The sequence below is a fragment of the Oncorhynchus mykiss genome, chromosome 7 (assembly GCF_057628025.1).
Source record: "Oncorhynchus mykiss isolate SJ-2025 chromosome 7, ASM5762802v1, whole genome shotgun sequence".
NCBI lineage: Eukaryota > Metazoa > Chordata > Actinopteri > Salmoniformes > Salmonidae > Oncorhynchus > Oncorhynchus mykiss.
Window position 1 is genome coordinate 54,288,466 of NC_143028.1, and position 25,879 is coordinate 54,314,344.

The window sequence follows — 25,879 nt, forward strand, 5'->3', positions numbered from 1 at the left end:
TCAATAATGTGTTAATAATAACAATAATAATACCAATTCAGTGGCTTGACTTTAGAGCAGGTTTTGCTCATCAGCTTGTTGGTCACATTTACTGGGTTTGGAAGAGATTAAAGATGAAGTCGGGACAACAAATTCTTAACATATGTATTATTTTGTCAATGGTTATCTTCGTGAGACTATAAATGTTGCATAAGGTGAAAAGTTCCTCAAGCATAAGTAATTATATGCTTTGGTTATACTAACGACAGAGTTTAATTCTATTAAGGAAAGAGACCAATGTCATTTTTATATTCAGTTCTATGGCTGTTCCATTCATGTGTTAGGTACTGTACTATTCTATAGTGTCTATAGGTGTGTGTGTGCATTCTATGCAACTTCACCTCTGAAGATATGAATGTGTGCTACAAGGCAGTGGCTAAAATTATTTCCCCCAGCACCCTGCATGCCAGAGGAGGGAGATTGTTGGTGACCTGTTGCTAGGCTACGAAGAAACACAATCTGTCCCTGTCTTTGTAGTTGTTGCAGAAACATGCAGGCTGGGGAGAAGAGGAAGAAAACCTGGGACCCCAGTCCCTTCAGGCAACAGCAGTGAGTCCAATCATCCTTCATCTTTCTTTCACTGTGGAACCATTTAACTCTTATCCCTATTCCACATGTCATTTGACTGACATACAGTACATGTACCATATACCACAGGGTGGTATGCAGAGTAGACACAGCTAGATTATTTACTTTTGTAGGTTAAGCAAGGCTGTATTGGTTATACTTGAATACTGATTCACATACCAAAATAGTAGGCAGCAGGCTGTAATGTGTATGCATGCAAGCAATTGTATGTAGGAAGGCACTTTGTATCTCATATGGGTGAAAATGTGGAGATAATTTATGCCACCATATTTTTTTGAATGCGTGAACACAATGACACACACAGCATCACAGACACAGATTGAGTGCTCTTTTTGTGGTGGAGATTTATCTGCCTCTTATCTTGATTCTGGCAGACATTTGCAGACTACAACATGTTCCTCTGCCAAAGACGTCACTCAGATATAGAATAGAAGATGAACGGTTTCCTGCCAGCTTTCAGTTATGTGAATTTATCCCAATAGTAAAGATGAGACTGTTAAAACACTGATGAAGTTCTGGTTTACTTCAACAGCATGACATTTTGGCCCCAGGGTCACCCTGTGGTGTTTCCACATGTCCACACAGACCACTGGACCAAAATGAAGACTGCGGTATGGACTTCACCAGTACTTTATATGTAGCCTGATTGATGTGCTCAAAGCAGTATCACTGGTTATGCATAGGGCCAGGAGTCTTTACTGGTAAGGTCTTGTGGTCAGGAAAATCCCCTGGCCCTACATGAATAATTGAGGAAAACTATCATATACTGTAGCTACACCCTTGAACTTTTTCATATTTTGTTACATTACAAAGTGGGATTAAAATAGATTTAATTGTAGTTTCTGGTCATTGATCTACACAAAATACTCCATAACGTCAAAGTGAAAAGAAAATTATACACAGTTTTTAACTAATTAATAAAAAGTTAATAACTTAATATAGTCGTTGCATATGTATTCACCCCCTTTATTTAGGCAAGCCTAAATTAGTTCAGAAGTAAAATTTGGCTTAACAAATCTCATAATAAATTATTTATACTAATAGGAGTTGACATAATTATTTATTGACTACCCCTTCCTCTGTCCCCCATACATTCAACATCTGTAAGATCCCTCACCCAAGTATTGAATTTCAAGCATATATTCAACTACAAAGACCAGGGAGCTTTTCAAAAAACAGGGCAGTGATTGGTAGATATATCTTTAAGCATGGTCAATATAATAATTATGCTGTGGATGATGTATTAAACCACCCAGATACATCAAAGATGCAATCGTCCTTCTGAACTGAGCTGCAGCAAGGAAACTGCTCAGAGATGTCACATTGCGGCCATTGGTGATTTTAAAACAGCTACAGAGTTCAATGGTTTGATGGGAGAAAACTGAAGATGACAAGACCTTGACAGAATTTTGAAAATAATACAGGGCCAATATTGCACAATGCAGGTGTGGAAAGCTCTTATGAGACTTACCCAAGAAGACTCACAGCTCTAATCTCTGCCAAAGGTGTTTCAAACATGTGTTGACTCAGGGGAGTGAACACTTATCTAATAAGGTATACAGTGCCATCGAGAGTAATTCTTGCCCCTTGACCTTTTCACATTACGTTACAGCCTTATTCTAAAATTGATTCAATTCATTGTTTTCCTCATCAATCTACACACAATATCCCATAATGACAAAGCAAAAAAAGTTTAGACATTTTTGCAAATTTATAACATATAAAAACCAGAAATACCAAATTTACACAAGTAGTCAGACGTTTTGCTATGAGACTCAAAATTGAGCTCAGGTGCATGCTGTTTCCATTGATCATTCTTGAGATGTTTCTACAACTTGATTGGAGTCCGCCTGTGATAAATTGAATTCATTGGACATGATTTGGAAAGGCACACGCTTGTCTATATAAGGTCCCACAGTTGACATTACATGTTAGAGCAAAAACCAATCCATGAGGTAGAAGGAATTGTCCGTAGAGCTCTGAGACAGGTTTGTGTAGAGGCACAGATTTGGGGAATGCTACCAAAAAATGTCTACAGCATTGAAGGTCCCCAAGAACACAGTGGCCTCCATCATTCTTAAAATTAAGGAGATTAGAACCATCAAGACTCTTCCTAGAGCTGGCCGCCCGGCCAAACTGAGCAATCGGGGGAGAAGGGCCTTTGTCAGGGAGGTGACTAAGAACCTGATGGTCACTCTGACAGAGCTCCAGTTCCTCTTTGGAAATGGGAGAACCATCCAGAAGGACAACCATCTCTGCAGCACTCCACCAAACAGGCCTTTATGGTTTAGCTAGACGGAAGCCACTCCTCAGTAAAAGGCACATGACAGCCCACTTGAAGTTTGCCAAAAGGCACCTAAAGACTCTCAGACCATGAGAAACAAGATTCTCTGGTCTGATGAAACCAAGATTGAACTCTTTGGCCTGAGTGCCAAAAGTCACGTCTGGGGAAAATCTTGCACCATCCTTACGGTGAAGCATGGTGGTGACAGCATCATGCTGTGGGGATGCTTTTCAGTGGCAGGGATTGGGAGACTAGTCAGGATCGAGGGAAAGATGAACAGAGCAAAGTACAGAGAGATCCTTGATGAAAACCTGCTCCAAAGTACTCAGGATCTCAGACTGGGGCAAAGGTTCACCTTCTAACAGGACAACGACCCTAAGCACACAGCCAATACAATGCAGGAGTGGCTACGGGACAAGTCTCTGAATGTCCTTGAGTGGCACAGCCAGAGCCTGGACTTAAACCCGATCGAATATCTTTGGAGAGACCTAAAAATAGCTGTGCAGCGACGCTCCCAATCCAACCTGACAGAGCTTGAGAGGATCTTCAGAGAAGAATGGGAGAAACTCCCCAAATACAGGTGTGCCAAGCTTGTAGCTTCATACTCATGAAGACTGTAATAACTGCCAAAAGTGCTTCAACAAAGTACTGAGTTAAGGGTGAGCACAGCCATTATAACCAAACATCATGGAACTTCCCCTTGCACAGAGTTAATAAATGACTCATGACACAATGTATATTAGACCAGAAAGCATGGAGCTGTTGCTACACGTTGAAATGGTTGGCAATTTAAATAGTCAAGAGAACGCAGAGACGAGGTCCCAACGTTGGAATGGCTTCCGCTCTATAGACCAAGCAGACTGAGCCAGATGTTGCAAAATGGTTAAAAGTAAATCTCTACACTGAAATGGTTAAGAAATCTACAAACTAAAGACCAACTATTCAGTCTGCAGCTGTTTAAATACTTTAGTCTGGTAAACGCATCGGATCTAAGAACAATGGTACTCTGAAAGATCTTTTCTCAAGAACAATTCCGAATGGTACTCTGACGTATCCATTATAACAAGCTACAACTACGAAAGACTTTGATCTGTCAACAGACTATCCAGCAGACAGACCGGCGATCGCAGAGAAGGACAACAAAAGCATACACTCGTAAATATGTAAATAGCATTTTCTTTTCGAATGAGCGGTTGTTCATGTTCAAAGTATTCGCATTTCCATGAGTGTAGTTATTGACTGTATGGACGTGGGTCCACTCTGAGTTTCCCGCTCTTGAGCTGCCCCCCCTTCCTTTGTCTACCAAACTGTCATATCGGCATAGCCCACTCGGGACTTTTCAGTGTATCATGTCAGTTACCAATGTATAACTGCTGTGTGTTTTTTTTTATGTAATTCTGCGATTGATTAGTTAGTTAGTAAATAAATAATTCAGCCAATTGGTATATCGCTGATTCATGATTTATGATGATAGGGTTTGTGCAGATATCCAAGGGTTTGCGACATTCAGGAATGAGACTGATGAGGTAATACATTAATATAAGATTTAATTAGGGAAATATAGACTCTTTACACATTTTCCCGTGGTGCCCCGACTTCCTAGTTAATAAAAATGTACATGATTAGTTTTAATCATGTAAGGAATAATTACACATAGACAATCGATTTGATAATATAACAGTCTTCACATTTAATCATAGTCACGTTACGACAGGCTATAAGCTTAACAACATTTGGAAAAAGTCAAGGGATCTGAATATTAGTGTTTTTTTTTTATTATAAATATTATAATTTTTCTTCCACTTTGACATTTTAGTATTTTGTTGAGCGCATTGACAAAAAAAATGACTAAATCCAATTTAATCCCACTTTGTAAGACAATAAAATGTGAAGAAATCTAAGGGGGGTGTATACTTTCTATTTGCACTGTATATCCTTTAGAATGATTTGTAAATCACATTTGGGTTCTATTCACCCAGGTACCCACGTATCTGGTCTCAATGCCAGCTGCCATGGTGAAGGAAAAAGGTACTGTAATATTACGCCTGAGCATGAGCAAACTAATTAGACATATGACATATGGTTTCTCATAACTGATCATGCAACCAATCATCAGACATAATGAAAATGTGAAAGAACATTCCATAAACAAGTCTTTCTTCTAAATTAAGTGAAGTAATGCTGATGGAATTGATTGAAGTCCAAGTCTACTATTCCTCCACTCCTGATAGTGCACCTCTCATTAACACAACCAGTCCATATTGAATTAGATTTTAATTACATTAGCATCCTACTCATTGTCCAGTCTCCAAAAAGTAAAATATGGGATTTTGAAGAGAACATTTGACACTGACTGTGATTATTTTTCGCCTTTCTCCTACTTTTCAGTTTGATGACATAACCCGAGAGCCCAGAGAACAGGTTTTGTGAAGAGTTCTGTAAAGTTTAACATATTTTGTCATGACCTCAAAGCCTTCTCTCTAGGAGTGTGGCAGTGGCTCTTTTCAAACTCACTGTGTACTGACTGTCTCTGCGCTGACAGCTGTTGATCTGCTTGCTGTATTTATCTCTTCTGCAGCTTGTAGGTTGGTGCATCTAGTCATTTGGTGACTGGTATTTCTTACAGTAGGTCTTCTTGCTAGGCCGGTTATGAGGGTCCAGTGTGTTGGTAGCTTGGTAGGTTGAAATAAGGCTCTACTGTGCTGAGGTGAGTTCCCCAAAAACATAAAAATCATCTTTTGCATGAAGAACATTGTTGGTCCCTGCCCTTGTTCCTAGATCCTCAAGTGTATGGGATGGGTCCGGCTGGTTTGCACAACCATCTATTTCCTCCCCTGACTCAAATGTCTGAGGCTTCACCTAATCATCCTAACACTTCTAAGGCACAAGGTAAATCCTCTTCAGGGTTACTTTTGTTATTAATGATCTGTTCAACATAAATAATGACGGAGATAATGACTTGATCTAACTGAGCTCAGACTGGAATTTTTCTGGTCAAATTTGCTCATGTCATGCTGTTTTGTTTGCCTCTAGGCATGTCCCAGAGTACTCTGGGGGGTAACACCTCTCTCCAAAACCTGCCCCAGTACAGGAACGAATACAACGACCGTGCCAGGAGGGGTTTCCGCTACTGGCCCATCGAGAAGAAGGCCCCTAAATGTGAGTGTCTTATAAACAGGCATTTGTCTTCTCCCCTCTTATGTCTCCCTGGTTACACAGGTTTACATAACCTATATCACACGGGACAGTGTGACATTCACATACACATGTGAGAGAGGGGAATGAGATCTCTCCTTAAGTCTCTTTAATTTAAGTTCCCGCTGTGCAAGATCCCTGGCCTTCTCAACCTTTACACTTTCATCTCTCTCATATTTATAAAGCTGCCACCAGACTCTGCAGAGACAAACCCTGTTAACTCCATCTCTCCCTCCGCTCCACAGAGTTGACACCCATCCCTCCGTCTGATCCAGAGTTGACACCCATCCCTCCCCCTGCTCCACAGAGTTGACACCCATCCCTCCGTCTGATCCAGAGTTGACACCCATCCCTCTTCCTGCTCCACAGAGTTGACACCCATCCCTCCGTCTGATCCAGAGTTGACACCCATCCCTCTTCCTGCTCCACAGAGTTGAAACTCATCCCTGCTGCACAGAGTTGACACCCATCCCTCCCCCTGCTCCACAGAGTTGACACCCATCCCTCTTCCTGCTCCACAGAGTTGACACTCATCCCTCCGTCTGCTCCACAGAGTTGACACCCATCCCTCTTCCTGCTCCACAGAGTTGACACCCATCCCTCCGTCTGATCCAGAGTTGACACCCATCCCTCTTCCTGCTCCACAGAGTTGACACCCATCCCTCCGTCTGATCCAGAGTTGACACCCATCCCTCTTCCTGCTCCACAGAGTTGACACCCATCCCTCTTCCTGCTCCACAGAGTTGAAACTCATCCCTGCTGCACAGAGTTGACACCCATCCCTCCCCCTGCTCCACAGAGTTGACACCCATCCCTCTTCCTGCTCCACATAGTTGACACTCATCACTCTGTCTGCTCCACAGAGTTGACACCCATCCCTCCGTCTGATCCAGAGTTGACACCCATCCCTCTTCCTGCTCCACAGAGTTGACACCCATCCCTGCTCCACAGAGTTGACACCCATCCCTCCCCCTGCTCCACAGAGTTGACCTCCACCCCTCTTCCTGCTTCACAGAGTTGACACTCATCCCTCCCCCTGCTCCACAGAGTTGACACCCATCCCTCTTCCTGCTCCACAGAGTTGACACCCATCCCTCCGTCTGATCCAGAGTTGACACCCATCCCTCTTCCTGCTCCACAGAGTTGACACCCATTCCTGCTGCACAGAGTTGACACCCATCCCTCCCCCTGCTCCACAGAGTTGACACCCATCCCTCCTACATAGAGTTGACACTCATCCCTTCCCCTGCTCTACAGAGTTGACACCCATCCCTCCTCCACAGAGTTGACACACATCCTCCACTCTGCTTCAGGATCTCTAATCCCCATCCCTTCTTCTCCTACAGGCTTTGGTTGTAACCAACTCCCTCCCTCTGCTTTAGATCCTCTTAGATCCCTTATCTAAATGTTTCTGACTCGTGTAGGTTAGTAAATGAATTCTCACATATGCCAGGGTTTAACACTACAGGAAATACAGTATTATTGGTTGTGTATACAGATTTCCAGATGTTATCGCAATCCAAAAAATGTAAAGAAAGAATTTAAGAAATATCAGAATGAGCAATGTCAGAGTCCGGAATATACATTTAAATATCAGCTAACATACAGTTTGGATGGAACTATGTCTTCTCTGACTTACCTTCTTTGCATGGGATTTGATCATCAGTACAATGCTTTGTGAAGTAGTGCATATTGGTGTCTCCATAAAAGGGTTTCAGACTGAGAGGCCCAAAGCGATGCCTATATTTTAGAGTAACAGCATGCCTGTGAGTTATGATAGAATGGATCGTCTCTTTGGAGATGATGTTGACTAGCACCCAGCCAGGTGACTGATGATGATGTAATACCTGCTCTAGGTCATGGACACAGCTTTGGAGCCTACAAGACCTTACTGGGATTACCAAGAGTCTGAAGGAGGAGAAGCTTTAGCTATTTTCAATGTTTGAAGTTTGATGAAACATTCTTATCTTTCATGGAATCTAGTGTAGTAGGATGTCCCATGGGGGACTGGGCTAGTAAACAGGCTTAAACTAAAACCTTGTTGTTGTGCCTCCTTATTTTAGATAATACTACATGGTGTCAGAAGTGGTTTTAATAATCACATAAATGTGAAGGACGTACCAAGTAAATCATACATTCAGGCCGACAGGCTGTTTGAAAGCAGGGAGGGCACAGTGTTGGAGATAAACAGCTCAGATCATTATTGTGTTAGCTAACTAGCAAGAACTAAGTTACTGCTAAGCAACATGTTGCAAGAGGAAGAAACTGGCGGGATTTCAGGGTTTGCGACTCCAAGTTCAACAGGCTCTCGCGCAAACAAGGACAGGTCAGTGGCTAGTGCTGACGGATTTCGCATTAGTCCTCTGGAGAATTTTGATTGTATGGACATTCAAAACTGGCTGAACTGGATCAGGCGCTTTGAAAGGTACAGAGTAGCATCAGCCTTAAATTAACACACTGATCTACTCTATGGGTGATGAAGCCGAGAATACATTGACTGAGGAAGAGAAACTTAACTACAGTGACGTTAAAGACTGTTTTGAAATGCATTTTGTAGGGAGACACAACATTATATTTGAGAGAGCTAGGTTTAATGTGCTCAAACAGGAGCATGGTGAAACCACCAACAGTTTTATCACAGCTATTCACAAGCTAGCAGAACATTGTCAGTTTGGTGCACAAACAGAACAGAGACAGACTGGAGAAAATAATCACAGACAGCACAAGTAGCCACTTAAAGTGTTTGTTGCAAATGTGGGAAATCCCCTTTCCACAGCTAGAAAGATTGCCCAGCAAAGGATGCAGAATGCAGGAACTGTCACAGGAGAGGACACTTTCAGCTGTTTTTTCGATTAAAGCAAATGCATGAGGTCTCAGAGGAGGTACAGCAGGACAGCATATTTCTGGGAGAAGTAAGGGAAAACAATGCTGGCTGGCACTCAGACCTTAAACTCAATGGGGAGGTTGTGTCATTTAAACTAGACACCGGGGCAGCAGTGACAGCAATCCCAACTAGGCTGTATAGCTATAGTAGAGATGGCCTTTTGCTCTCCATAAACAAAAAGCTGTACGGGCCCAGTAATAAGATATTACCAGTGGTAGGAGAGTAAAGACAAAAGTGCCATCCAGCCTGTCTTCATCATTGACTCTCTAGCCAGACCGTTCCTGGGGCTGCCAGTAATTGAAGCGTTGCTTTATGATTAACAACTCATGTTGTGATCATAACAAGTCCTTCTGCTCACCCGACCTAGAATTCCTTACAATCAAATATCGGCCATTCTATCTACCAAGAGAATTATCGTCAGTTATAGTCACAGCTGTGTACATCTCCCCCCTCAAGCGAACACCAAGACAACACTCAAGGAACTTCACTCAACTCTATGTAAACTAGAAACTATATACCCGGAGGCTGCATTTATTGTAGCTGAGGATTTTAACAAATCAAATTGGAGATCATTGTTACCTAAATGTTATCAGCATATCGATTGCATGACACGAAGGGCTAATACTCTCGACCACTGCTACTCCAACTTCCACGATGCATACAAAGCCCTCCCCCGCCCTCCCTTTGGCAAATCCGACCATGACGGATTTGGGCAGAAACTCAAACAGGATGTACCAGTGATGAGAACCATTCAACGCTGGTCTGACCAATCAGAAGCCACGCTCCAAGATTGTTTTGATTACGCGGACTGGAATATGTTCCAGTCAGCCTCAAAGAACGACATTGATCTATACACTGACTCGGTGAGTAAGTTTATAAATAAGTGCTTTGGAGATGTCGTACTCACTGTGACTTAAAACCTACCCTAACCAGAAACCGTGGATGGATGGCAGCATTCACCAAAAACTGAAAGTGCGATCCACCACATTTAACCATGGAAAGAGGTCTGGTGATATGGCTGCATATAAACAGTCTAGTTATTTCCTCTGCAAGGCAATCAAACAAGTGAACTGCCGGGACAGGGACAAGGTGGAGTCGCAATTCAACGGCTCAGACACAAGACGTATGTGGCAGGGTCTACAGGAAATCATGGGCTACAAAAACAGCCACGTCACAGGTAGCAACATCACGCTTCCAGACAAACTAAACACAATTTTTGTTCCCGCTTTGAGGATAATACAGTGCCACGGTCGCAGCTCGCTAACAAAGACTGCGCCCCCCCCTCCCTCCTTCTCAGTGGCTGACGTGAGTGAAACATTTAAACATGTTAACCCTCGCAAGGCTGCTGGCCCAGACGGCTATCCCTAGCCGTGTCCTCAGAGCATGCTCAGACCAGCTGGCTGGTGTGTTTACGGACATATTTAATCGTTCCATATCCCAGTTTGTTGTCCCCACATGCTTCAAGATGGCTACCATTGTTCCTGTACCCAAGAAGGCAAAGAGAACTGAACTAAATGACTACCGCCCCGTAGCACTCACTTCTGTCATCATGATGTGCATTGAGAGGCTAGTCAAGGATCATATCACCGCCACCTTACCGGCCACCCTAGACCCACTTCAGTTTGCATACCGCCCCAACAGGTCCACAGATGACGCAATCGCCATCGCACTGCACACTGCCCTATCCCATCTGGACAAAAACAATACTTACAGTAGGGCAAAAAAGTATTTAGTCAGCAAGATCTCACCCCGTGGGGTCAAAATGATCACAAGAACGGTGAGCAAAAATCCCAGAACTACACGGGGGGACCTAGTGAATGACCTGCAGAGAGCTGGGACCAAAGTAACAAAGCCTACCATCAGTAACACACTACGCCACCAGGGACTCAAATCCTGCAGTGCCAGACGTGTCCCCCTGCTTAAGCCAGTACATGTCCAGGCCCATCTGAAGTTTGCTAGAGAGCATTTGGATGATCCAGAAGAAGATTGGGAGAATGTCATGGTCAGATGAAACCAAAATATAACTTTTTGGTAAAAACTGAAATTGTTGTGTATGGAGGACAAAGAATGCTGAATTGCATCCAAAGAACACCATACCTTCTGTGAAGCATGGGGGTGGAAACATCATGTTTTGGGGCTGTATTTCTGCAAAGGGACCAGGACGACTGATCCGTGTAAAGAAAAGAATGAATGGGGCCATGTATCGTGAGATTTTGAGTGAAAACCTCCTTCCATCAGCAAGGGCATTGAAGATGAAACGTGGCTGGGTCTTTCAGCATGACAATGATCCCAAACACACCGCCCGGGCAACGAAGAAGTGGCTTCATAAGAAGCATTTCAAGTTGAAAGTCCATGTTGCCCAGCAACAGCCCCAAAACATCACTGCTCTAGAGGAGATCTGCATGGGGGAATGGGCCAAAATACCAGCAACAGTGTGTGAAAACCTTGTGAAGACTTACAGAAAACGTTTGACCTCTGTCATTGCCAACAAAGGGTATATAACAAAGTATTGAGATAAACTTTTGTTATTGACCAAATACTTATTTTCCACAATTTGCAAATAAATGAATTAAAAATCCTACAATGTGATTTTCTGGAATTTTTTTCTCATTTTGTCTGTCATAGTTGAAGTGTACCTATGATGAAAATTTACAGGCCTCTCTCATCTTTTTAAGTGGTAGAACTTGCACAATTGGTGGCTGACTAAATACTTTTTTGCCCCACTGTATATAAGAATGCTGTTCATTGACTACAGCTCAGCATTCAACACCATAGTACCCTCCAAGCTCATCATCAAGCTGGAGACCCTGGGTCTCAACCCCTCCCTGTGCAACTATGTCCTGGACCTTCTGATGGGCCGCACCCAGGTGGTGAAGGTAATAAACCCCCACAAGTGTGTGTGCTCAGCCCTCTCCTGTACTCGCTGTTCACCCACGAATGCATGGCCATGCACTCCTCCAACTCAATCATCAAGTTTGCAGACGACACAACACTAGTGGGCTTGATCGCCAACAACGATGAGACAGCTTACAAGGTGAGGGCACTCGGAGTGTGGTGTCAGGAAAACAACCTCTCACTCAACGTCAACAAAACAAAGGAGATGATTGTGGACTTCAAGAAACAGCAGAGGGAGCACACCCCTATCCACATTGAAGGGTCAGCAGTGGAGAAGTTTTAAGTACCTGCGCGTAGACATCACAAACAAACTGAAATGGTCAACCGCATGGCTCTCCAGAGGGTGGTGCGGTCTGCACAACGCATCACCTGGGGCAAACTACCTGTCATGCGTGACACCTACAGCACCCGATGTCACAGGAAGGCCAAAAAGATCATCAATGACAACAACCACCCGAGCCACTGCTTGTTCACCCCGCTATCATCCAGAAGGCAAGGTCAGTACAGTGCATCAATGCTTGGACCGAGAGATTGAGAAACAGCTTCTATCTCAAGGCCATCAGACTGCTAAACAGCAATCACTAACTCAGAGAAGCTGCTGCCCACATTGAGACCCAATCATTGGACACTTTAATAAATGGATCACTAGTCACTTTAAATAATGCCACTTTAATAATGTTTACATATCTTACATTACTCATATCACATGTATATACTGTATTGAGACCCAATCACTGGACACTTTAATAAATGGATCACTAGTCACTTTAAATAATGCCACTTTAATAATGTTATATTTTACATTACTCATATCACATGTATATACTTTATTTTATACCATCTATTGCACCTTGCCTATGCCGCTCGACCATCGCTCATCCATATACTTATTTGTAAATAGATTTGTGTGCTTTAGGTCGTTGTTGGGAATTGTGGAAACGCATTTATGCGCAAAACTTACTATAGCCTAATAACCATCATATCGATTGGAGTCAGGCAATTGACATGTTGTATGGTCCGCCCACTACTATGAGGCGTTATACGTGTCTATACCTCAATTGTAACATGTAATATTAAACTAACAACTAATAAAGCAATGTCGCAATAGAGTGATTATTGGAAGATTCTAACTGCTCATGTGTTTAACTTTTTATTTGGTATACGGTGGCCTACCAGTATAGAATGTATTAACTCCTACACCAGGCTGTTAAAACGAAAGCCAAGTCAACAAACAGATTACCGACCATTTCGAATCGCACCGTACCTTCTCCGCTATGCAATCTGGTTTCAGAGTTGGTCATGGGTGCACCTCAGCCACGCTCAAGGTCCTGAACGATATCTTAACCGCCATCGATAAGAAACAATACTGTGCAGCCGTATTCATTGACCTGGCCAAGGCTTTCAACTCTGTCAATCACCACATCCTCATCGGCAGACTCGATAGCCTTGGTTTCTCAAATGATTGCCTCGCCTGGTTCACCAACAACTTCTCCGATAGGGTTCAGTGTGTCAAATCGGAGGGCCTGTTGTCCGGACCTCTGGCAATCTCTATGGGGGTGCCACAGGGTTCAATTCTTGGACAGACTCTCTTCTCTGTATACATCAATGATGTTGCTCTTGCTGCTGGTGAGTCTCTGATCCACCTCTACGCAGACGACACCATTCTGTATACTTCTGGCCCTGTACGCTCTCGTTGGCTGGCCCTCGCTTCATACTCGTCACCAAACCCACTGGCTCCAGGTCATCTACAAGACCTTGCTAGGTAAAGTCCCCCCTTATCTCAGCTCGCTGTTCACCATAGCAGCACCCACCTGTAGCACGCGCTCCAGCAGGTATATCTCTCTGGTCACCCCCAAAACCAATTCTTCCTTTGGCCGCCTCTCCTTCCAGTTCTCTGCTGCCAATGACTGGAACGAACTACAAAAATCTCTGAAACACTTATCTCCCTCACTAGCTTTAAGCACCAGCTGTCAGAGCAGCTCACATATTACTGCACCTGTACATAGCCCATCTATAATTTAGCCCAAACAACTACCTCTCCCCCTACTGTATTTATTTATTTTGCTCCTTTGCACCCCATTATTTCTATCTCTACCTTGCACATTCTTCCACTGCAAATCTACCATTACAGTGTTTTTCTTGCTATGTTGTATTTACTTCGCCACCATAGCCTTTTTTGTGTGTCTTTTTGCCTTTACCACCCGTATCTCACCTCATTTGCTCACATTGTATATAGACTTATTTTTCTACTGTTTTATTGACTGTATGTTTGTTTTACTCCATGTGTAACTCTGTTGTTGTATGTGTCGAACTGCTTTGCTTTATCTTTGCCAGGTCGTAATTATAAATGAGAACTTGTTCTCAACTTGCCTACCTGGTTAAATAAAGGTGAAATAAAATAATATATATATTTCAAAAACCATGCCTCATTAGTGCAATAATTATTCATAAATTTATTTCTCCATATAGTAACAACACTGTAATCAAATGGAGTCTTGCAAAATGGCAGGAATATAGAGCTTCCAGATGAACTCGCAAATTGATAGATTTAATATCAGTTTACCCTACCCAAATACATTAGGGGACGACTCAAGAACTGACCTAAGATCAGTATGTAGGGTCAGTCATACTATTCCACATTGTGCTCTTGAATTTTGTGTTCCTTGAGGAATATTTGCTCAAACTTTTTCTAACTACCAAAAGATCCAAACCAGGGACTCTATCGCCAATGTCTTTTTGACATCAAATCAGTCGCGTGGATTCCCCTTTCAGCGCGCACGTGGCACTCCACACTGCCCTTTCCCACCTGGACAAAAGGAACACCTATGTGAGAATGCTATTCATTGACTACAGCTCAGTGTTCAGCCCCATAGTGCCCTCAAAGCTCATCAATAAGCTAAGGACCCTGGGACTAAACACCTCCCTCTGCAACTGGATCCGGGACTTCCTGACGGGCCGCCCCCAGGTGGTAAGGGTAGGTAACAACACATCCGCCATGCTGATCCTCAACACGAGCCCCTCAGGGGTGCGTGCTCAGCCCCCTCCTGTACTCCCTGTTCACTCATGACTCCACGGCCAGGCACGACTTCAACACCATCATTAAGTTTGCCGATGACACAACAGTGGAAGGCCTGATCACCGACAACAACGAGACAGCCTATAGGGAGGTCAGAGACCTGGCCGTGTGGTGCCAGGACAACAACCTCTCCCTCAACATGATCAAGACAAAGGAGATGATTATGGATTACAGGAAAAAGAGGACCGAGCACACCCCCATTCTCATCGCCGGGGCTGCAGTGGAGCAGGTTGAGAGCTTCAAGTTCCTTGGTATCCACATCACCAGAAATTTAACATGGTCCAAGCACACCAAGACAGTCGTGAAGAGGGCACGACAAAACCTACTCTCCCTCAGGAGAAGGATTTGGCATGGGTACTATTTCCTGAGTCTGCAATAGACATATTCACTGTCCTATGTGCGGAAATATGCCAAGAACACATTATCTCAACATACCATTTGTTGTCAGCTATAATGGGCAGAATGTTGTGCATCATTGTAAGCATAGAAATAGTATATTTTTGGTTACAAGATCACATTAGTAAATGAACTATCTCTGATATACATGTGCCCCTCTATTACATAATCAACTGCATGTTCAAGAGCCTAAATCCATGATGTGATTAACCCAAAACAAATTAGGCAACATTGAAAACATCTAGTGGTTAGGATTCGGGGCTGCCACAGCCGGAACATGCATTTGGGCTCCCGAGTGGCGCAGCGGTCCATGGTACTGCATCTCAGTCCTAGAGGCGTTATTACAGACCCTAGTTAGATTCTAGGACAATTGGCCCAGCGTTGTTAGGGTTTGGCTGGGGTATTCAGTCATTGTAAATAATATTTTTTTCTTAACTGACTTGCCTATTTAAATAAAGGTTAAATAAAAATAAAACATATATAAAAATATACACGCTAGGTTTCTTACTCCACACTAGTAGGTGGCAGTCTTGAGTCTTAGTTAGCTACATCCCCCAGAAATGATCACGTCACCCAAACAACACGCCTTCTTCGAAGTTGTGGATTGTTATTTCACTAGCTACCTGATTGTGAGCTAATATATCGAAATCTAACAACCATGGATAAAAAGAAAAAGCAATATGCCGTGACTGCTTCATCTGTGAGTTGTTCAGAATAAATCATATTTTTACATTGTCTCTAATGTTGCTTGTCATCAGTGTGTGAACCATAGCTCGCTAGTTAGTTAACGGTAGCTAGCGAGCTAGCCTAGTCAGCGCCCTAACGTAGGAAGCTAGGCTACTTTCTTCTGACATGTTAGTCAGCGGGCAAACTAACCGTGTTATAGTCAAAGTAAATGTAAAAAACATAAAGCATTGTCTATTGTTGTCGAGGTTCATGGATATTCAAATGGTGACACGACTTATTGGGTTAACGTTAGTTGCTATCAGTTTAACCACTAAAATGGCGACCACACTGCTATGTTACACTCTCATCTGCAGCTGGTTGATCTCAAAGCTGAACTCTATAGGAAACAAGAGCAATTCAAACATGAAAAATTGGGGCAAGATGCTGGAACTAGTACCAAAGCCCCCAAAAGCAAGGTATGTATTGAACATTGTACAGGACAGAGACATGTAATGAACAGGTTACCACACATTTTGACCAGTATATCCTAACTTTGTCTCCATAACATCCATTGTGTTATTTTCCCTGTGTAGAAACCTAATGTATGGAGCAAACAGAATGAGGGTGTTTCAGAGCGGGGACAGAAAGATGTGGAACTGGTGGCAGAGGAAGAGAACAACCTTGACAGGGCAAAGTGAGTACAACGTGATGTACTACACACTGACAACATGTTTACTGCACCATCACTGCCTTCTATTAGGTCTTTTTTTGTAATATAGCAAAAGTCTCTCATTGCTGCTTGTCTTCCATGTCTCTCTTTTCCCGCAGGCGCAAGCTAGAGGAGAAGGCAAAACTTTATGAGCAGATGACCAAAGGAGACTTTCTTGGTATAGTGTTATGTTTGTGATACTGTACAAGAAATGCTGTCATATTCTGTATGTAAAGTTGACATGTGAAGGCCCAGCAAATGCCCTTTGTCTTTCTCACAATGGAATTACTATCCTCTTTTCCAATGTGTCAGATGAGGAGACAGAGGGACTTTTTCTGGTGGATTTCACCCAGAAGATTATTGACAAGAAGAGAGAGAATCATGCCCAACGAGAGAGTGAGAGAGAGGATAGAGAGAGCTCCTCCCCCATCCCACCCCCTGAGAACCCAGGCGAGGAATGGTAATGTATCTACAGCACATGAAGCCCCAAACTACTGTATGTCAGAGTATTGGACTGTAGATGCCATTGAGTGGTTGAGGGTTAGGAGTTAAAGTAGCCGTTTACTGATTTCTACTCAGGGTGGACTATGTAGATGCTTTGGGACGATCTCGGAGATGCATGAAGAAAGACCTACCAGGGTTCAAGAAAATGGACAAAGACTTTCAGGGAAAAAGGTATATTTTATTCTGATCAAACCTGGAAATTAATGTAAGCTTATTTTTAGAAGAAGATGTTAGTACCAGTAGTGTTGTTCTGGTTATTCATTTTTAATATTTTTTGCCAATGTTTTTTACGTGTTCTTGCTTTTATGTACACAGACTTGACCCGGCTGAGAAGGACCTGCTGTCAGAGGACATGCGTAGAGAGCTGCAAAGGCAGGAGTGGGAGAGGGAGGAGGAGGAGGCCATGAACAGACCTGTGGGTCCAATCCACTATGAGAACATCAGGGAGCAAGGTGAGCAAGACACCTGTTACAAAGATACATTAGTGAACTCATCAAATCAAACGCGATTTACTGTACATTTTACAGCAAACCCAGAGAGGTGTGATCTCTGTGGATTATGGATTGACTTGTGCTCTTCTCCACTCTCTCTGATCTTTGGCCTCTTCCTTCTCCATCTCTCAACCTGCTATTTTTCAGAGGCCCGTGAGCTGGGTGTGGGCTACTTTGCATTCTCTCAGGACCAGGAGCAGCGCCGGAAACAGAGAGAGACCCTGGACATGCTCAGAGACCAGGTTAGTTGCTCTCAGCCTTCACAACCCCTGAGACTAGGACCTTACTTATATTATATATCAGTTCATTTAAATGACTGAGTTTGAAGCAGATTGTGAATGTTTTTTTTCTCTCCTTTTCTTTTTCATAGACAACAGACCAGCGCAGTAAGAGGGACCAGCTGAAGGAGAAGAGAAAGACTCTGCTGGATGCTCGGCTGGCCAAGGTGAGGCAGAGGAAGATGAAGAAGGCCAAGCTGGATGGAACTGAGGACGACCAGGGAGATGAACACAACCAAGGTTAGAGGAACCTCCCACAACAATAATGCATCAGGGACAATGATAACTGATCAAGCTAGATTGAATGGCTATGACTACTGCTCTGTATACTTTGGGCTTTAGTGAATGATATTGTAAGTGTTGTCGGTTGTATTACTTCTCTCAGAAGGGAAGGAGGACCTGATTGGGCCCCTACCCCCATCAGGTGGAGCACCTGAAGAGGCCCCTGCATTGAAGAAGGTGGTGGTGGAGATCCAGGAGAGGAGGGACACCAAGCCAGGAGTACCTCACGTCAGAGAGTGGGACAGGGGCAAAGGTAAACGCTACTCCTTGTTTGGGGCTGATATGATTGGCATGGGTCTTTTATAATTAATGGTAATCATTGATGAATCACTTCCACCACACTAACTCAACACGTATAACACGACAAATTTGAGCAGGAGTGATCTAGGTGTAACCGAGGCCTGTCATCTCTGGCAATTTCCTCCAGTGGGACACTGAAGACTGGTATGCCTCCTAGGGTCGGGGGTTAAGTCATTAACTAACTGTCTTTTCTTTCCAATATGACAACACATTCCTTTCCTAGTGGACTTTTTTGGCGAGTGGACGAGTCGGCGGCGGGATGAGAGGGAGTCGGAATTCGCCCCTCCCTCTGCGTACTTCAGCAATAATAAAAGACAGAGCTATGGGAAAGAGGCCAAACGTGAGAAGGACAAACCCAAAATGGCCTTCAAGTGGTCAGAGGGGCAGGGTGGAGGGCACAAGGTGCCCCAGGCCAACCCCAAAAGTACTCCTGTATCCCAGACTCAGCCCATAAGTACTCCTATACCCCAGCCAAGTACCCCTGTACCCTCACAACCTCAACCCACACCATCCCCTGCTCAGCCCCAAAACACTGTCCATCTCCAAAATACACCTGCACCTCCAGAACCTCAGTGCCCCCCCCAACCCCCACCTCAGTACTCCCCCTCCCAACAGCCCCAACCCCAATATACACCACCACCTCCACCACCACAAACACACCCTCAGTTTGATTACCCATTTCAGCCCCAATTTGCACATCTACCCTTTCATCCCCAGTATCTCACTCCACCTCACCTCCAGTATGGAGCCCCACCTCACTACCCCCCTCAATACACCCCACAGTATCCCCCCCAGCCACAAACTCAGCCCCAGTGCCCCCCTCAGACCCAGCCCCCCCCTCAGACCCAGCCCCCCTCCCAGAGCCTGGATGACATGCTGTCCTTCTACAAGAATTATTCTTGATCCTCACAGATATGTCTCACACAGGTGACACACACACCTGTATTAATCGACCCTAACACACAAACAACGTCAGTGTGTTAGACTATAATGACATTACCATGATCTTTGACCTCCGAGGGCACCAAAGAGAAGGAACCATTTGTGTAATTTGACCTTGGATCTGTAACCTGCTTTCCATATTTATGATCTGTTATTAAAGGATAGCATTTTCATTTGACATTGTGTTTTCTGATTTGCTATATTTGGGATTCAAGGCACTTGTCTATAGCTAAAGATGGTTGTTTAATGGATCGATGCATGACTGAATCAGTCCATAGTTCATTTTGTTTAGACTGGTGATCTTGTTAATGTTTGATTATGTGTTTTGAGTGACAGGACAATACAGAGGCTCATCCATGAGGTAATAGCTGTTTTCTGGTTAGGTACAGGCATTGAGATGTCAAAGCTTGTCATTTATATTAAAGCATGTGCAGACCTGTGCTCAAAACTCAAACCTATTTGCATTTAGGTGGATTCGGAAAGTATTCAGACCCCTTGACTTTTTCCACATTTTAATACATTACAACCTTTTAAAATGGACGAGAGAACATTTGTTAAATCAATCTACACACAATACGCCATAATGACAAAGTGAAAACAGGTTTTTAGAAGTTGTAGTTTATTAATTAAAAATTAAAAACAGAAATACCTTATTTACATAAGTATTCAGACCCTTTGCTATGAGAATTGAAATTGAGCTCCAGGTCATTCTTGAAATGTTTCTACAACTTGATTGGAGTCGAGCACAGATATGGGAAAGCGTACCAAAACATTTCTGCAGCATTGAAAGTCCCCAAGGACACAGTGGCTACCATCATTCTTAAATGGAAGAAGTTTGGAACCACCAAGACTCTTCCTAGAGTTGGCCGCCCAGCCAAACTGAGCATTCGGGAGAAGGGCCTTGGGCAGAGAGGTGACCAAGAACCTGATGGTCACTTTGACAGAGTTCCTCTGTGGAGATGGGAGAACCTTCCAGAAGGACAACCGTCTCTGCAGCACTCCACCAATCAGGCATTTATGGTAGAGTGGCCAGACGGAAGCCACTCCTCAGTAAAAGGCACATTACAGCCCGCTTGGAGTTTACCAAAAGGCACCTAAAGGACTCAGACCATAAGAAACAAGATTCTCTTGTCTGATGAAACCAAGATTGAACTCTTTGGCCTGAATGCCAACCGTCACAGGAAACCTGTCACCATCCCTACAGTGAAGCATGGTGGTGGAGGCATCATGCTGTAGCAATGTTTTTCAGCAGACTGGTCTGGATTGAGGGAAAGATGAACGGAGCAAACTATAGAGAGATCCTTGATGAAAACCTGCTCCAAAATGTTTTCTGAATGCTTTCCTAATGCACTCTATATAATTGATCATGTTTGGGGATGGATGTAGTTTTAAGTGAGGAAGGATTCACTGACATTACTGCAGAAGGAGCCTCTAGATGGTGCTGTGTCCATTTACTTTTTGTGAGCCACCAGACTCAGAGCAGGGGTGTGTTCAGATTGTGTAACATTGCAATGTTTTGAATGTTTTTCAATCCAGCAAAGTATACTCTGGCCTGAACTGTTCTGGTCCATTTCATGGGCTTGACAGGGAGGCATATGCGTTTGTCCCATCAAGAAGGTAGGTCATGGAAATGACACTGATCTGGGAAAATCTTTTGCTTCTTCAAACGGAAGGGTAACTTTAATAATTCTGATTAATCATTGGATTTTATTAAAGATGTATTTATGCCATGTGAGTGTATTATATAACACAAGAAGACAATAATTTAAACTTTACTGAGGCACATGTTAAATAGCGTTTCTGTTTTGGAGCACTCATTACATGTTTAAACCCTTTTGAATCCACCTCTGAAGTAGCTCAGGTAAAGTCACCACTGTTTTGCGAATTATGTTTTATCACCTTTTTATAATTTTTTTTCTTGCCACTAAAAGGCATAGTATCTTACTATGTATCTTATCACTAACAGGCACTAATACAATAATACACTGAACAATAATATAAATGCAACAATTTCTACAATTCTACTGAGTTACAGTTCATATAAGGATATCAGTCAATTGAAATAAATTCATTAGGCCCTAATCTATGGATTTCACATGATGGCAGCCAATGAGTTTTTCTCCACAAAGGGATTCATTACAGAGATAAATAATCCCCCCAGGCCAAAGGAGAGCAAGAGAGGGACCTCCTTACTGTGGTGTCTGGTCGCACCAGGGGTGTGGCCCTGCGGGAAGGTGGGCAGGGTGGCGGAGGAGATACCCAGAACCCCCACAGAGGTTATTAAAAAGCTCCATGATCTGAGACTGAGCATCTCATGGATGGATGAATGGGTGGGAGGCTTCCCACACCTGGGCTTCTCATGGATGGATGAATGGGTGGGAGGCTTCCCACACCTGGGCTTCTCATGGATGGATGAATGGGTGGAAGGCTTCCCACATCTGGGCTTCTCATGGATGGATGAATGGGTGGGAGGCTTCCCACACCTGGGCTTCTCATGGATGGATGAATGGGTGGGAGGCTTCCCACACCTGGGCTTCTCATGGATGGATGAATGGGTGGGAGGCTTCCCACACCTGGGCTTCTCATGGATGGATGAATGGGTGGTAGGCTTCCCACACCTGGGCTTCTCATGGATGGATGAATGGGTGGGAGGCTTCCAACACCTGGGCTTCTCATGGATGGATGAATGGGTGGGAGGCTTCCCACACCTGGGCTTCTCATGGATGGATGAATGGGTGGGAGGCTTCCCACACCTGGGCTGCCTGCCACTTTGAACCCAGCAGGAGGTGGCACTGCCTAGATAAGAAAGCCCATACAGGTAGCAACATTCTGTATTGCTCATATTTCTGTAAAGTACTGTACAGTAATTGACCGTTTTTGTCCATGTATCAATGGCTGGTCAGGCGCAGTGTCTACTGTTTGTTCTTCTGGCTGGGGAAGAGTAACAGCATAGCTTCTATCCCTCTCCTCGCCCCTACCTGGGCTCAAACCAGGGACCCTCTGCACACATCAACAACTGCCTCCCACGAAGCATCGTTACCCATCGCTCTACAAAAGCCACGGCCCTTGCAGGGCAAGGGGAACAACTTATTCAAGGTCTCAGAGCGAGTGACGTCACCGATTGAAACGCTATTAGCGCGCACCACTGCGAACTAGCTAGCCATTTCACATCGGTTACAGAAGCACCTGGTGTTTGTCTGCATTGCGGCTAGCAGAGTGGAGAGCTGTATCGCAATGGTGATGACTACTCACCTTATTGCCCTGCTGCACTGGATCCTTACAGCCAATTTGTCACTTGAAGAGCCAAGCACAGCAGGTTAGGGGGTACTGTGGGGAGGAAGGAGCACTCAACATTTGGTAGATGGCTAGTTACTAGGCTACTTCTGCCATATAATTAGGAATTAGACTATTCGAATTGACATGGACCTTCTTAAGATGGGATAAAGATCAGTCATTTTGTTCAGGGAGTTGGTTTTCCAGTGCTGTGATAAGATATTGTGTAAGATACTGAATTTGAAGAATTTATTTGAACTGTATGTTTGTTAGCTAGCTAGCCAGTCAGTTTTAAAGGAATGATTCCTTTAATGTTTCAAATGAATTGCCAACATTCCATTCAAACAATGCAGTGAATCTACAGCCATACACTGGCGGAAATCTGTTAATGATAAAACCTAGACAAGTTGTAAATGAAGCAAGTACATATATTTTAGAGGCTATTTATACAGAAAATTGGAATAAAACCTGTATAAACTGTTTTTATAATTATATGACTATTTTAGGTTGACAATTCTAAGTCTATTGCAAATTTTTGGGATATATCACATGCCGAAAGTGAAATCAGGATTATGTCTCTACTGCCATTCATTCCAATTAGACTGGTTTGTATTTCTACCTGACCAATATGGCTTCCATTTTCACCCCATTGTGGAACTTTAAGGGTTCATGACATAGCTCCTCCAGTAATTTAATAGGATCTCTTTTAATTAGGCCTCCCAAATGTTTTGTCTTAAAGGTATACTTAAAGCTGCAATACATAACTTTTTGGGCAACCCAACCAAATCCACATAGAAATGTGAGTTATAGATCTGTCATTCTCATTGAAGCAAGTCTAAGAAGCAGTAGAGCTGTTCTATGTTCACTGTTTCTATGCTTCTCACTCAAGTTTCATTCTTGCTTACTTTCGGTTTTGTACACCAGCTTCAAACAGCTGACACTACAATGTTTTTTGTTATGGAAAATATATTTTACAGCGGTTTAGATGGTACAATGATTGTCTACACTATACTTGCTTGTTTTGTCACATAAACTGAAATTAGGTGAACTATTAGAATTTTAGCAACCAAGAAATGATGGAGTGATTTCTGCCGACAACTCAAAAGGTCTTATTGGTTTCAAGCATGACAACCATTCACGAAACCAGCTATTCTGTTGATGTTTGATGTTATACAGTATTAGAAACGTATTTTGTATGATAATTTATATTTAAGCAAAAAGGCACGAGGGGTTGTGGTATATGGCAAATATACAGTTGAAATCAGAAGTTTACATATAACATAGCCAAATACATTTAAACTCAGTTTTTCACAATTCCTGATATTTAATCCTAGTAAACATTCCCTGTCTTACGTCAGTTTGCGACCAAGCTTTAACTTCCTGATTGATGTCTTGAGATGTTGCTTCAATATAACCACCTTATTTTCCCACCTCATGATGCCATCTATTTTGGGAAGTGCACCAGTCCCTCCTGCAGCAAAGCACCCCCACAACATGATGCTGCCACCCCCGTGCTTCACAGTTGGGATGGTGTTCTTCGGCTTGCAAGCCTCCCCCCTTTTCCTCCAAACATAACGATGGTCGTTATGGCCAAACAGTTCTATTTTTGTTTCATCAGACCAGAGGACATTTCTCCAAAAAGTACGATCTTTGTCCTCCAAACTAGATAATTCTGTTGAGTTATCTACAAACAGGAGCGCGCAATTTGATAACATGCAGGCAGTTTTGTTGAACGTTACTAAGAGTAACATGGTTCTACTCAAAATTCTGCAGACCAAAGACAATCAAGTGATGAACACAATGACAAATCAGCAGAACTCATTGAAGTCACTGACCAAATGAATGATGAGAGAACTCGGGGGATGAAGATGGAAATCTTGATTTCTAAGCAAGCGGAAGAAATCTCCTCACTGAATCTCTCGCTCCGTACTCAAGACCTCTATCTGCAAACCATGGCAGATAAGTTTGAGACCGAAACGAGCAAGTGCGACACTCACGCGCTCAAGTGGACTCTGCAATGCAGCAGAATACCACCCGTAGGTACCATCTGGAGGAAGTCCAGAATGGTCATGGTCTACAGCGTGACTATCCACCAAGCAACCGGATCCCGGTACTCAAAGGAGTGAAGACGTTAGGTTTCAGACATTGCCTCCACCATGTGTCCCTTAGTCTTCTCCTCTCAGCCATTCGGCAGTAATATGGCGCCTCTTGGCCAATAAAGCCAAAGCTTGGCTTCTCCTCTTGGCCTTTCGGCCCCACTTTCCCCACAGGATGAAGCCAACCCTCTCCACCCGCTTGATGCGGAATACGTTGACAAACTCGTCAAGAATTTCCCCACCTTTGACCCCGTTCCAGGTCAGCCAAACGATACTGAGACGTTCCTAGCTGACATAGAGGACACACTGGATGGCTACCTGAACGCTACGGGTTCTGACAGGGTTTACCTGTTGAAGCGAACGTCGAATAGACACGTGACAAGGTTCATTCGCCTACAGCAACACGTGCTAAATGACTACGCTAAACTTTCCACAGCTTTGAAATTAGAATTCAGTGGTTCTGCGACTTGCAAACTTACGATACCTCACTGGCTAACATGGTCAAACAAGCTCGGAACGAACACCCACAAGCGTACTATCATAGGCTCCGTTCAGCTTACTTTGGCCTACTCACTGAAACAGGCATGGAAGACCTGTTACCATTTAAACAAATGTTCCTGTCGAACATGTTTCCTACCTTCATTACCTACTTGGGCCCTGCCGCCTACATTGTCTTGCCTATCTTACAACTCAGATCAAGAAACAAGCACACTGGCTTTGTCTATAGACTCTGATACAAAGGTTGTGAAGAAAAGGGTCAAACGCTTCGTTAAATCCAAGCCCACTCAAAAACTGAAAAGTCGATCTGCTTCCACCTTGAACAGAATTGACACATCACGTCGTTGCGAACGACCACTCCACTTTGTGGAGAATATGTCCACTAAACACGAAGCGAAACGGCCATACCTGGAAATAGTCCTGGAGGGCTGTGTATGTTACCAGCCTCGAAACTGTACCCCTGCTACTTGGAGCAGACTTGTT

General features: G+C 43.6%; 2 protein-coding genes across 4 annotated transcripts; both read left to right on the forward strand.

The window, feature by feature from the left end:
- Nucleotides 1-439: 439 nt before the first annotated feature.
- LOC149982596 (uncharacterized) lies at nt 440-8,142 on the forward strand. Of its 3 annotated transcripts, none has more exons than XM_090241352.1 (6): nt 440-588; nt 1,160-1,238; nt 4,891-4,939; nt 5,690-5,800; nt 5,945-6,070; nt 6,352-8,142. In XM_090241352.1, coding segments are annotated over exons 1-6 (426 nt in total). In that variant the 5' UTR covers nt 440-529; the 3' UTR covers nt 6,354-8,142. The 3 variants fall into 3 exon arrangements, with proteins under 3 accessions (XP_090097478.1, XP_090097476.1, XP_090097479.1); XM_090241350.1 differs by having other exon boundaries at nt 473-588; nt 7,963-8,142; XM_090241353.1 differs by lacking the exons at nt 440-588; nt 1,160-1,238 and adding an exon at nt 3,653-4,074 and having other exon boundaries at nt 7,963-8,142.
- A 7,758-nt stretch (nt 8,143-15,900) lies between these two features.
- On the forward strand, nt 15,901-19,707 carry LOC110528131 (coiled-coil domain-containing protein 174). Its single transcript, XM_021609952.3, has 11 exons — nt 15,901-16,057; nt 16,398-16,499; nt 16,617-16,717; nt 16,852-16,910; nt 17,045-17,192; nt 17,312-17,407; nt 17,552-17,688; nt 17,875-17,969; nt 18,098-18,245; nt 18,391-18,540; nt 18,811-19,707. Exons 1-11 carry the CDS (start codon nt 16,016-16,018, stop codon nt 19,488-19,490), a joined length of 1,758 nt encoding a protein of 585 aa, XP_021465627.3. The 5' UTR covers nt 15,901-16,015; the 3' UTR covers nt 19,491-19,707.
- The last annotated feature ends 6,172 nt before the right edge of the window (nt 19,708-25,879 follow it).